The sequence below is a fragment of the Numida meleagris genome, chromosome Z, assembly GCF_002078875.1.
Source record: "Numida meleagris isolate 19003 breed g44 Domestic line chromosome Z, NumMel1.0, whole genome shotgun sequence".
NCBI lineage: Eukaryota > Metazoa > Chordata > Aves > Galliformes > Numididae > Numida > Numida meleagris.
In genome coordinates this window covers 41,321,120-41,333,345 of record NC_034438.1, presented here as the reverse complement: position 1 = coordinate 41,333,345, position 12,226 = coordinate 41,321,120, and the positions used below count along the sequence as shown (strand labels likewise).

The following is a 12,226-nucleotide window of genomic DNA, read 5'->3' as shown; positions in this document are numbered from 1 at the left end:
GCTGTCCCAAGCCAGATATTTCCTGGAAGACAGCATGCACAAATATATTTCCATATCAATGTATTCCCTAAGATGATTTGCATGTCTTTCCTCCAGGATGCATGTCTCCCCAGGAGAAAGCCACACAGTTTTTGTTTCTAAGCTGTAGAGGAAGGAAGTGCCAGTATTGCAGCTGGGGTTGTGCCCTGGGTCAGATTGGATGGATGGAAGGTGCTCCTGGGTGTCCTATCTCTTCACTCCTCCTTCTTCCTCTCCTTCTAGTGACTATAAAACTTAGTCCCAATTAACATAAATCACCTAAAGGCAAACAGCGCTGGATTTTCTAGAGGGAAAAATGCATGGAAGTCAAGTGAGGAATGCTTCAGTGAGATCAGTGCTTGCTTACTCACTTATTTCTACAGGGGCAGCTCGGGCCACATGACACTGGGGTATCCACAGTCCTGCAGCACTGTGCTGCAGGCAGGACAGTCACTTGTGTTTGTGCAGCTGCTTCACCTCCACAACTTTCTGAGCTAAGCGGTGAACCCAGTAGTTAACTTCCCAGCAAGTCTCTGAAGCTGGTGAGATGGGTGCTTTCTGTTGGAGCGATTGGTTGGATGCTGAGTAGATGCTTTGCAGAAGAGGTTCAGGTTAGATATTTAGGAAAAAATTATTCCCAGAAAGAGTGGTGAGTCATTGGAACAGGCTGGAGTCACCGTCCCTGGAGGTGTCTGAAAACCATGTGGATGAGGCACTGAGGGACGTGGTTAGTGGGCGTGGTGGGGATAGGTTGACAATTGAGGTAGATGATCTTGGAGGTCTTTTCCAGCTGTAATGATTCTATGATTCTATGTACTTCTTACTGCCAGGAGGAAAATACGACATATTTTATTCAAGCAGCACTTGAAATGATGCACTGTGTCTTGCAATTTATGTTTAGTAACTTTTCCATGTTTTCAGTAATGCCAACTAATACCATTACAGCAAACAGAATGCAAATGACTTCAGACAGATTTTGTTGTACATTTTTTGAAATGTGATATTTCATTTTGGTAAGCACAAGTAAATAAATTATCTTGTACATAGCTGATGTGGTTGTCCCTGTTTCATAGAATCCTGGAATCACAGAATGGCTTGAGTTGGAAGGGACCTTAAAGATCATCTAATTCCAATCCCCTGCTACGAGCAGGATTGCCAACCCTGCCAACCCCAACTAAATCCAGTATTTCCTGCATTTCGATTTTATCTCTAGAGTTCCATGGTTCTAGGTTTGCAGGGAATCTGCTCTGTAAATCTCAGGTGTTCCTCTTCGTGTGTCACAGCAGGAAGGTGATCTGCACAGCAGTGTGTGCATTTCCATAACCTGTACCTTTGTGCTGGAAACCTGTGTGTATCTGTCTGTGCATGTGTGATGCAGGTGGTGGAGCCGTGCTACCGAGGGAGAGTGACAAGGGGTTGTATCTGGCACCCAGTCTGGAGGAAGTGTTCCAATGTGGGTTTTACTCTGGATGCATGTGCGCATGAAATATATATGCACTGTTGAAGGACTTAAGCCCTGCGCATAGAGTAATACCAACATCTCTGTTTCCCGCTAGCGGCTGGAATCGTCGCCTTCCCTGTGATCATGGTATATCCCCATGCAAAACCCTTTGAGGATTGCTACCATTTATTAACTTACAAATACATTACAACCTGTGAGTGGGCATCCACAGGGAAAAATAAGTTGTACTTAAGAGCATGCACCTTGAGAGGTTGCACAACGTATTAGTAGTAAATGCACCCATTTTACCTCGAATTAGTGTCTTGCAGTGCATTGGTGTTTGCTGTTTGATTTTGTGACTATTTTTGCTAGCTTTTGTCTGCAGTAGTGCAAAAAGGAAACAAAAGGTTGGTCTCAGTTGGCAGGAGAGCAATCTGTATTGCCAACTGTGGCCAGGGTTCCTGGTGGAGTTGGAGGATTCGATGAGCTAAGTGCTGTTGCACTCATTAAGACCAGATTTTATCATCTCATAGGATGATTATGGCCTATTGTAAACAGAATGGCAGCTGCCCTTTGCCCTCACATTATGTTAAAATGGGCTACTTCAGAGGGTGAAACAAGGCTCAGGAGCAAGCGACATCTTCGACATCTTCGGTATTGCTCACTTGCTAAACCTCACTCATTAAGGCAAGTTATTTATTTTTGTTAAGAGCAGCAGAAAGCTGAGGATCAAAAGAAACAGCACTTCATATGATTTCCCACTGAAATCAACAGCGTGTTTGCTTGCTTATTTATTTATTTATTTAGGTTACCCTTTAAGTATTTATGTACTTACCTGTTAACTAACTAGCCTGGAACCAAAGCATTAGATTCATATCACCAGCTGAAAGCAAGGTGTAAATAACTTCTGGAATAATGAGACTAAGATTCAGTACTGACTAAGTGGGATGACAGGGAATCTGTCCTCTTACCTCTAGACCAGTGCTGTCTAATTAGCTCGTTGTATGGAATATATGATAGCAGGATGGCTGATGTATTCTGTCGGTTTTGGGTTTTCATTGCATTGTTAGGAATATTCCCCATTTTCCTGCAAAGCTGATGTGAGGCTTTCTGTAGCAGCTAATATTACAGTGTGTTTTTTTTCTTCCTCCAGGTGGAAATACCTGCCCTCCATGCTTGGTGGAGTCCAGCTGAGAGCTGCTGCATTACTGCAGTGAAGGTTTGATTGTGTTCATATAGTAATCTAAGTGGGGGTGCAAAATAACACACATAGTTTAATTTGCAATTTCCGTACTCTTGTGGTTCTGTTTTTCACTGTTTTTGACATGGTAGAGCTTGGGAACAGCTGCCGAGGAATGAAGTCTCCACCTCTTCTCGTGGCCTCGCTCCTGGCATGCATCATTGTTTTGGGTTTCAATTACTGGATTGCAAGCTCTCGCAATGTGGATCTGCAGGTAACGTTCCTATTGCTCTGCATGTGGTCGTACGCATCTGCAGTTGGCAAAGGTAATTCACAGCAAGCAGGATGCTTCTGCTAGATGTGATGAGCTAGGAACTTCAGCTTGCTTTAGGGATTTTCACAAATACTATAGCCGATGCTTATCAGTAGAGGGAGGAAGGGGAGGTCAGGGGGACCCAAAAGCCTAAGACCTGAGTATGGTACCTCTAACATATGCAAACATTCAGTTGTTTTGTTCTGCTTCAGTTTTTTCCTCAGAGTACACTGAACTTGCAGTCCATTTTAACATCTGAATGAGTCTCCGAAATTTGCTCATTTTCCTAAATTATTTTCCCATATTGCCATTCCAGTGACTTCTGTTGCTCAGTATAAAGAAATTCAGTATGTGTTGGATAAGTAAAATGTACCTTCCCACTGAGGGCAAGGAAAGCTAGCTTGTTCAGAAAGTTTCTAAAAATCTGGATTGGTATTTCTTATAAACTGTTCCTAAAGAAGGCACCCAACTTACGTGGAATAATGACTATTTTGTAACTGTATTTTCTGTGACTATCCATCTTGGGTTTGTAAAATTTACTGTACTGCACATTCTGAAGTTGAGGAGTACATGAACAAAGCTGCTAGTTTGTGATTCCGTGTGCAGGGTTTGTTTATTTTAAACAAACAAAAAAGCCCTAAAGCTGAAGGACTAGTCATTAAACATGGCTGATGAGAGCCGCTGCTAAATTTTTCTACTGAATTATGTTTTCTTTGTAAGTGTAGTGACTTTAAACACTGAGCTGTTGACTGTAGAAACTGGACTCATGTTTCACCCCAGTTTTCATACTCTTCAGGCAGGTTGCATGTCTGGGGCCATGCAGCTGAGGGAATGTCTTAGTCTTCCTGTGGTAGGAGGGTCTGATGTCATGTCTCCTGGGGTCCAGGTCACCTTCCTCAGGGTGGTGGCCTCCAGCCCTTAGTAGCTGTGTCTGCACCACTGAGGCTTTGCTGCATGTTCATGGAGCAGCTGAGAGGAAGGTAAGATACCAGAAGGCAGCCATACCAACTTGTCTTGGTCACAGGAGCCTACAGGCATAAGGTCCTGTTTACTGTTATTTATTACTCTACTATCTTGTACCTTGTCCACAAAATACCAGATCTGAAAATACTTTTACTTCTGTGTTCTCAAGCACTCTGAGTAACATAAAGGAATAGCCAGAGGTACAAATCAAGCTTCTGAACTATGTCAGCCTATCCATTTGTTCACATGATTTTGTTGCTGTTACGACTAAATGGAAAAAATGCTTTTTGTTGATCTTCCAGCCAAACTAGAAACAATTTTTCTCTATTTTTCCCCACTTCTCCATTCTCTCACTCTCTCTGGCAATGAAGAAGAGTAGGCAGGCAGTAATACGCAGCATATTACGATGTAAGAAGACTTGATCAATTTTCTGACAGTCTTGGCAGATGCGCAGTTCTTACTATATTCATTTCTAATCCTCCTGGAACCCAGGTCTTTCTACCTGGGTAAATACTGTCTTTTTTTTTTTTTTCCCTCTCTCTGTCTTTGTACTCTTTCTTACTACCCATGAGGCATTTAATACAAAACGTTTAGAGAGAATGACCTGCAAAACTAAATGAGTTCTTAAAAAAAAAATAGCCTTGACAGCATCTGGCTTGATTCCTTTACCTTGTTTTTGTGTGCAGTATTTGGTGGTCTTGAGTTTTCATCTTGTCACTGCTTTTTGATTGGTCAAGAATAATTTTCTGCTTATAAATAAGCATTGTATCTTTGTGCAACAGCTGTATGCCAGTTATTGAAGTGTAAGCTGGACAGTGTTGTCCTTCCTCCCCTTTTTCCCTGGTCTTCCAGTAAAACTTATTGATGATTTTGGAGTTGAATTTTCTCTCTGTGTAAGGTTAGGATCAACACTGGAAAGCGTGATGTCAGAATTGTCTGGATGTCATTTGAATAACGTTTTGACCTTGTACTTCAGAGAGATCATGAATTGTGATTATTATTATTTTTTAAGATTCGTGTTTTGGTGTGGATTTCTTATTTATTTATTTTAGCCTAGGGCTTTGTACTTTTTTCATAATCTTTAAATGAAATTTTGATGGCCTGTACAGAATATGATGTTTCAAAAGAAAGACTGGTGTAAGACTGGTGTGTGTGTGTGTGTGTGTGTGTGTGTGTGCATGCACATGCCAGTGTCTGGAAGACATCACCAGCTGAGGAAATACTGTGATGAGATTAGTATTGTTAGTCTATTGTTTTCTTTGTGGTTAGGTATTCTTTGAAGGTATTGGAAAAAAGTCCAGCAAGAGGGAAAGTGGATTCCCGTGTTACTTATTTTAGTTCTGCTTATGTGAAGTTTGAAAGCATGACCCTTTTAAACAGTCTCAGAGAGAGAGCATTTCTCTTTCTTCTGCTATTGTACTCTTCCTCAGAGTTGGATCATAGAGCTGGAAGGCAAGGTTCGCAGGGCAGCAGCGGAGAGAGGCGCCGTGGAGCTCAAGAAGAATGAATTCCAGGGACAGTTGCAGAAGCAGCGAGAGCAGATTGATAAAATCCAATCCTTGCATAGCTTCCAGATGGAAAATGCCAACAGAGCACATTGGGAAGAGAAGGTAGGAGCCTATTAGCTGCACTGTGCCATGAGATTGTGGTTTACCATCACGCCTTCTGCAACAGGGTAAGGTTGTTCAAATCGTCCAGCTAATGGGGTTACAGTCAGTCTATGTGTGACAAAATGTTTAATGTATAAATTATTATCATGTTTAGGAAACAAACACTGAATGCAGCTTAAAGCCCTCAAAGTGATAAAAGACTTGCTCAGGTGTTTGAAATGGAGAAGAGCTTTAATAGAAGTGTGTTATGGGGAGGGAAAGAAAGAAACACAGAAGTAAGCTGAAGTCTAGATTTTTCTTATTGCACTGCATCAGCTTTTAATTGTGAAATATTAGAAGCTACAAGTGATAGCACTTCTGAATAATACCTCTGCCTCCTATATTGTTAGAGCTACCTTGGATTGACTTCTGGCTTTCTTTCCTGTACACTAACATTTTAAAACTGCTGGAAAAGAGGAAGCTGCACTGACAGATATGCTTGCATTCCTTTCCCAAATAGGCATAAACAGTTGATATTTGTTTCTAAAGGCATTGTAAATTTTGTTGCATCTTCTACCTCCAGAACTCAGTAGAAGTGGGAGACATGTTTGAAAAAAAGTAGGCAAGTTATGGTTTGGTTGTTTATATTTTAATGTGTATATGTGTTGAAAAGATACCCTAGGACATTCAGGCAACATTCAAGCGAAGAGAATTGTAGAATTGTTTGTGTTAGAAGGGACCTTTAAAGATCACCTGTTCCAACTCTCCTGCAATGAACAGGGACATCTGCAGCTAAATCAGGTTGCTCAGAGCCTGGTGCAGCCAGCCTGACCTTGAATGTCTCCAAGGAAGGGACATCGACCCCCCCTCTGGGCAGTCCCCAGTCAGTGGGAACTTTACCTGACTGCCATGATTTATCCAATATGATGGAGAGTGGCTTGGCAATTAGGTTAGCCAGTTCCTCAGTACCTTGGGTAGTACCTCATCAGGTCACAGAATCACAGAATCACAGAATTGTAGGGGTTGAAAGGGACCCCTGGAGATCAGCTAGTCCTTGGAACCTGCTAAAGCAGATTCCCTACAGTACACCACACAGGAAAGTGTCCAGATGGGTTTTGAATATCTCCAGAGAAGGAGACTCTGCGGCTTCTCTGGGCAGCCTGTTCCAGTGCTCTGTCACCCTTATAGTAAAGAAGTTTTTCCTCATGTTTGTAGGAAATTTCTTATGTTCCACTTTGTGCTTATTGCCCCCTGTTCTGTCACTGAGCACTGTTTAAAAGAGCCTGGCCCCATCCACTTGACTCCCACCCATTAGATATTTATAAACATTAATAAGATCCCCCCTCAGTCTTCTCTTCTCCAAGCTGAACAACCCCATGTCTCACAGCCTTTCCTCATGAGGGAGATGCTCCAGGCCCCTCATCATCTTTGTGGCCCATCTCTGGACTCTTTCTAGGAGATCCCTGTCTTTCTTGAGCTGGGGAGCCCAGAACTGGACCCAGCACTCCAGATGTGGCCTCACCAGGGTAGAACAGAGGGGCAGGATCACCTCCCTCGACCTGCTGGCCAAACTCTTCTGTATGCATCCCAGGATACCGTTGGACTTTTTGGCCACAAGAGCACACTGATGGCTCATAGTTGACCTGTTGGCTACCAGGACACCCAGGCCCTTCTCTGCAGAGCTCCTTCCAGTAGGTCAGCCCCTAAACTGATGTGTGCAGTAATTCATCCCCAGGTGTAGGCCTCTGTACTTGCCCTTGCTGAACCTCGTAGGGCTCCTCTCCACCCAACTCTCCAGCCTGTCCAGGTCTCACAGAATGGCAGCACAATCATCTGGTGTGTCAGCCACCCCTCCCAGTTTTGTATCATCAGCGTACTTGCTGAAGGTGCGTTCTATTCCTTCATCCACGCCACCAGTGAAGATCTTGGAAAAGACTGGACCCAGCTCTGACCCCTGGAGAACACTGCTAGCTACAGGCTGCCAACTAGACTTTGTGCCACTGATCACAACTCTCTAAGCTCTGCCAGTCAGTCAGTTCTCAATCCACCTCACTGTCTACTCACCTGTCCCACACGTCCTAAGCTTACCTACGAGGTTGTTATGGGAGACAGTGTCAAAAGCTTTGCTTTTTGCTCAAGGTACACAGCATCCACTGCTCTTCTCATCAACCTAGCTGGTCATGACGTCGTAGAAGACCATCAGATCAGTGGTTTCCCCTTGGAGAATCCACACTGTCTACTCCTGATTATCTCCTTCTCTTCCACTTGCTTGGAGATGACATCCAAAATAAGCTGCTTCATCACCTTCCCAGGGACAGAGGTGAGGCTGACTGGCCTGTAGTTTCCCAGTTCCTCCTTCTTGCCCTTTTTGAAGATTGGAGTGACATTGGTTTTCCTCCAGACCTCAGGCACTTTTCCTGTTCTCCGTGTCCTTTCAAAGATGATTGAGAGTGGCTTGACAATTACTTCTGTGAGCTCCCTGAGCGCTCATGGATGTATCCCATGGGGACCCTGGGTTTGTGCGTACTGAGTTTGTTTAGACAATCTCTGACCAGATCCTCCTCAACCAAGGGAAAGTCTTCCTTTCCCCAGGCTCCCCACCCTTCTCATTCAGCAGTGGGCCCACATTTTCCATTGTCATCATTTTCCTATTTACATACTGAAGCCTTTCTTGTTGTCTTCGACCTCCTTCACCAGATTTAATTCGTAGTAGGCCTTAGCCACCTTTGTTGCATCCCTGCATGCCCTGATGATGTTCCTGTGTTCCTCTGTAGTGGGCAGACCTCTTTTCCACATGCCATAGACTTTGATTTGATTTTCTTCATGAGCTCCTTGCTCATCCATGCACGACTTCTGCCACATTTGCCTGATTTCTTACTCTCAGGGATGCACTGATACTGGGCTTGGAAGAAATTGTGCATGGACTTGTGTACATTCAGCTTCCTCAGGTGATTTCTAACAGAGTCTTATCCTATGATGGAATGGACTTCTTTCACGCAGGCTGTTTTGAGGTTTGGAGATGTGGGAGGTCTGAGAGGATTGATCACTAGTGAAAACTGATGCAAAAAAAAATGCTGAGTCTCAGCTTTATCCATGTCAGTCATCACTAGATCTCCTGACTTGTCTAGCAAGGGGGGTACATTTTCTTTGCTTTTCCTTTTCCAACTATTGTTCTTTTTTTCACATCCCTCAGCAGGTTCAATTCAGCTGTGCATTGATGTTCCTAATCCCATCCCTCCATGCTCAGACAGCATTCCTAAATTGTTCCCAAGATGTGAGCCAGTCCCTGCTTCCACTGCCCACGCATTTTCTTCTTGCTTCTCAGCCATAAGATGTTTATAGACCCATGCTGGTCCTGTGTCATCTTTGCCTGATTTCTTTCACTTGGATATCAAGAGCTCTTGTGCTTGAAGAAAAGCATCCTTAAAGAGCTGCCAGCACTCTTCTGCTCCGTTGACACAGAGGGCAGTTTCCCAGGGGTTTGATTGACAAGTTCCTAAAACAGGTGAAAGTTTGCTTTTGCAAAGGTCTTCACTTTGCTCTTTGCCCAGCCTGTGTACTTTGTGGTCATGAATTCTATCAGGGCATGATCACTGCAACAAAGGCTGCCACCTAACACCAGGAGAGGTTCAGGCTGGATATTAGGAAACATTTCTTCTCTGGAAGAGTGGTCAGGTACTAGAATGAGCTGCCCAGGAAGGTGGTTGAGACACCATCCCTGAAGGTGTTGAAGAAACTTTTAGATGTTGCACTAAGGGACATGGTTTAGTGGGGAAATACTGGTGATAATGAGATTCAGTGGGCCTGTTGCTCACTAACACAGATGAACTCCTCCTCTGGTTGCAGTATTTATCATCTGGATTAAGAAAATTGTCCTCTAAGTCACCTGGACTGCTTGCTGAGCTTCTTTTCCAGCAGATGTCAATGTGGTTGACATCCCCCACCAGAACAGAGCTGTGATCGCGGTGTTTCCTGTAGCTGAGGAGAACAATTGCTTGATGTTCTCCTTGTGATCAGATGGCGTGTAGTTAACACCAACCATGACGTTTCCTTTGTTGTCTTGGCCTCTAACTCTCAGTCATAAGCTCTCAACCTGCTTATTGCCATTTTTCAAAGACAGCTGTATGCATTCAATCCTTTGTTTTACAGAGAGCACAACTTCAGTCTTGTTGTCATTTCTCAGTCTTCTTAATCATTTATCAATATTCAAACTTGGTCACTTCTCCCTTCTAGTAGCAGGCATTGCTACTGCATGTTCTGGGAATTGTTCAGTTTTGCTGTCCTCTGTGGAAGTACCATTGTTTGCATCTCAGAGTTTAATTTGTCATTCAGTGGCGTTTGTTGAAACCCTTCATTCTGTTTTGGCATGCTTTTGCATTCCACATCTGTCCTGCAAGTAGCAGAGCACATTTATGAGGAAAAAAAAAAAAAGAAAAAGAATCTTTTTCAAAAGGAAAATGCATTTTCTGCTTCTTTTTCATTAGTAGAATGTTGTTTACCAAGGTAGGAGAATTTTTAGATGTCACTGGAATTGTCAGTATGTTGGTAGACTAGCATGATGGGCAAATATCAAGAGCTAGTGACAAGAACTCACCCAAGAGTCCTAAGAAAGCTCCACAGTTGGAAAAGTGCTTTCGTTTGCCAAGTGCAGTGTGCACTTTTTCCTTTAAATTACTATGGTACTAGTCAGTTGCAACTACCACCACACAGTCATTCTTTCTTGTGGCAGAGTTGCTGTTTTTCTTTGAGTTTAGAGGAACTATCATCCATCAAATCTTGCATGTTTGCCAGGAAAAGTCATAGGAAATATTAAAAAAAAAAATCAATCTTGCTATGTGACATAGGATGAAAATGTTATTTTGGAGAAGGCTTAGAAAAGCTTATGAAAAAATCTTGCCTTTGGTGTATTTAGGAACTTCTGTCTGAAAGAGTCATTACAAAGAAGAGAGATACTAATTAGTGTATTCACACTTTGAACTGGAAGTGGCTGTACACTCACTATCAGAGCAATTGTGCGGCTGTGTGAGATGATATTGTTATAACAGGGCTGAATGGTCTGGTAAAAATTGCAAAATGGCTTAGAAAACAGCAGTTCTGAATGGATGGAAGAGCTGCTCCTCAGGCTGCAAACATATTACATCTGCAGTGCCTGATTACATTGCGTCAGTGATGACTACAATCACCTGCCCTCTGCCCAGAGAGGATGTGTTCTGGCTCCAAATGTTCCGAAGCCAGAAATAGTTGCTGCTGGAAAACACTGTGCTTTGTGGTGCCTTTATGTTCCTTTGGTAGCTGCTGTTGAAAGACAGGATGCTGGGCAAGGTGGGGCCGAGACTGGTCTAGCACAGCTGATCTTAACCTCTTATATGCGTCGTCTTCCATCATCCTAAAATGCAGGTGGTCTTCAGTTATGGAATAGTCAATGAAGTTTGCTGTTGGAAACCCAGGAGCTGATGGTGTAGGAAGCATTAGGTATAAGTGATGCAATGGACTCATTTCCTGTTCTGTTTCTTGTGACTGGGAAAGAGCAAGTCTTGGGAGGCTGAAGACTGGAAAGAGCACGTGTGTGTTTGTGTACTTCCTCTTATTTTGACACATGAACAGACATCCCAAACAGATATTGTTTGCTTCCCAGGTCTGCAATTTAAGAGTATGGAGAGGTGTTTCACTGGAAAACTGTATTTGTAAAAATAACGCCATCAAGCAAGTTGGCATGGATTCATCCACTCTAAATTGCAAGCAGTCCTGATTTGGCTGTCATGGTGGAGGAGGGGAGCTTAGTTTTCCTCACTAAGGACCTTAATCTGAGGAAGCTCTCCAGGATCAGAGATATATGATAATGGGATGTGAAATACAGGAAAAAGCCGTTTCTAAGCTTTTTCTGTGTTTGTCTGTATATATCTATGTATAAATGTCTGTGTTCCAAATTCACCTGTGTGTACATGAATGTGTACATAAACATATTCTTGGTTTTTGGCTCAGTGGATTCCAGTGGAAACCAGGATTCCTGGGAGGCAAGTAGTGAATTCAACCTTTCTGCTTATACCAAATTCATTTCTTGAGCTGAACTCTATATTCCCCCTTTCTTGAGATTACCAGGGAGTGTTCACCCAGTCACCCAGAATGAATGCAAATCCAAACCCTCGGTGTCTCAACTCTCTTTCCAAGTTAACACACACTGTCTAAATGTAACTAAACAGATCTTTGCATGAGTTTGTTTAATTTTCATTGTTTTCCGTAAATAAGAAAAATGAGAAGGCCATTAGCTGATTTGTAGAAGTGAACGATGTGTGTCAGAAAACTTACTCTACTCTGGGGAGAAGTTATAGAGCCTCTGGATATAGAAGAGCACTTCTTACTGAAAGTCACTCTCAAAGTAGATTTGAGACCCATCTTAATTGCACTTCATCTCTGGTCACTGCACCTTATTACTTCGATTATAATATGGATAAGGATATGGTCATAATGCTGATAATATGATAATTATGCCACTAATTTAGTTTAATACACCAGTAATTAAAGTAATTGTTGGAGACAATGTGACAATCACTGTGAGTTATATCTGCCTTCTTTTCTAGTTAAATTGCCCCTCTGCTACTTTAAGAACAAGGGCACAGAAGGGAGGAGGTTTTTGGAGCATGAAATACCCCATGGTCTCACCATCCATTGAGGCAAAGTAATTCTGGGTAATTGCTCTCGTAATTGTAGAACTGTAGAATCAT

The 12,226-nt window shown here is 42.8% G+C and overlaps 1 protein-coding gene across 12 annotated transcripts in view; it reads left to right on the top strand.

Moving 5' to 3' along the window:
- Window positions 1-12,226, top strand: part of GOLM1 (golgi membrane protein 1) — a 37,850-nt gene that overhangs the window by 7,331 nt on the left and 18,293 nt on the right. For 5 of the 12 annotated variants that reach the window (XM_021380399.1, XM_021380401.1, XM_021380404.1 and 2 more), the window contains exons 2-5: window positions 2,613-2,678; window positions 2,792-2,913; window positions 3,839-3,932; window positions 5,346-5,525. In XM_021380399.1, coding sequence (XP_021236074.1) covers window positions 2,900-2,913; window positions 3,839-3,932; window positions 5,346-5,525 — 288 coding nt within the window. In that variant the 5' untranslated portion in view covers window positions 2,613-2,678; window positions 2,792-2,899. Of the gene's footprint in view, window positions 1-2,612; window positions 2,679-2,784; window positions 2,914-3,800; window positions 3,933-5,345; window positions 5,526-12,226 lie in introns of those variants that run through there. The other 7 variants (XM_021380405.1, XM_021380406.1, XM_021380407.1 and 4 more) reach the window with 4 other exon arrangements.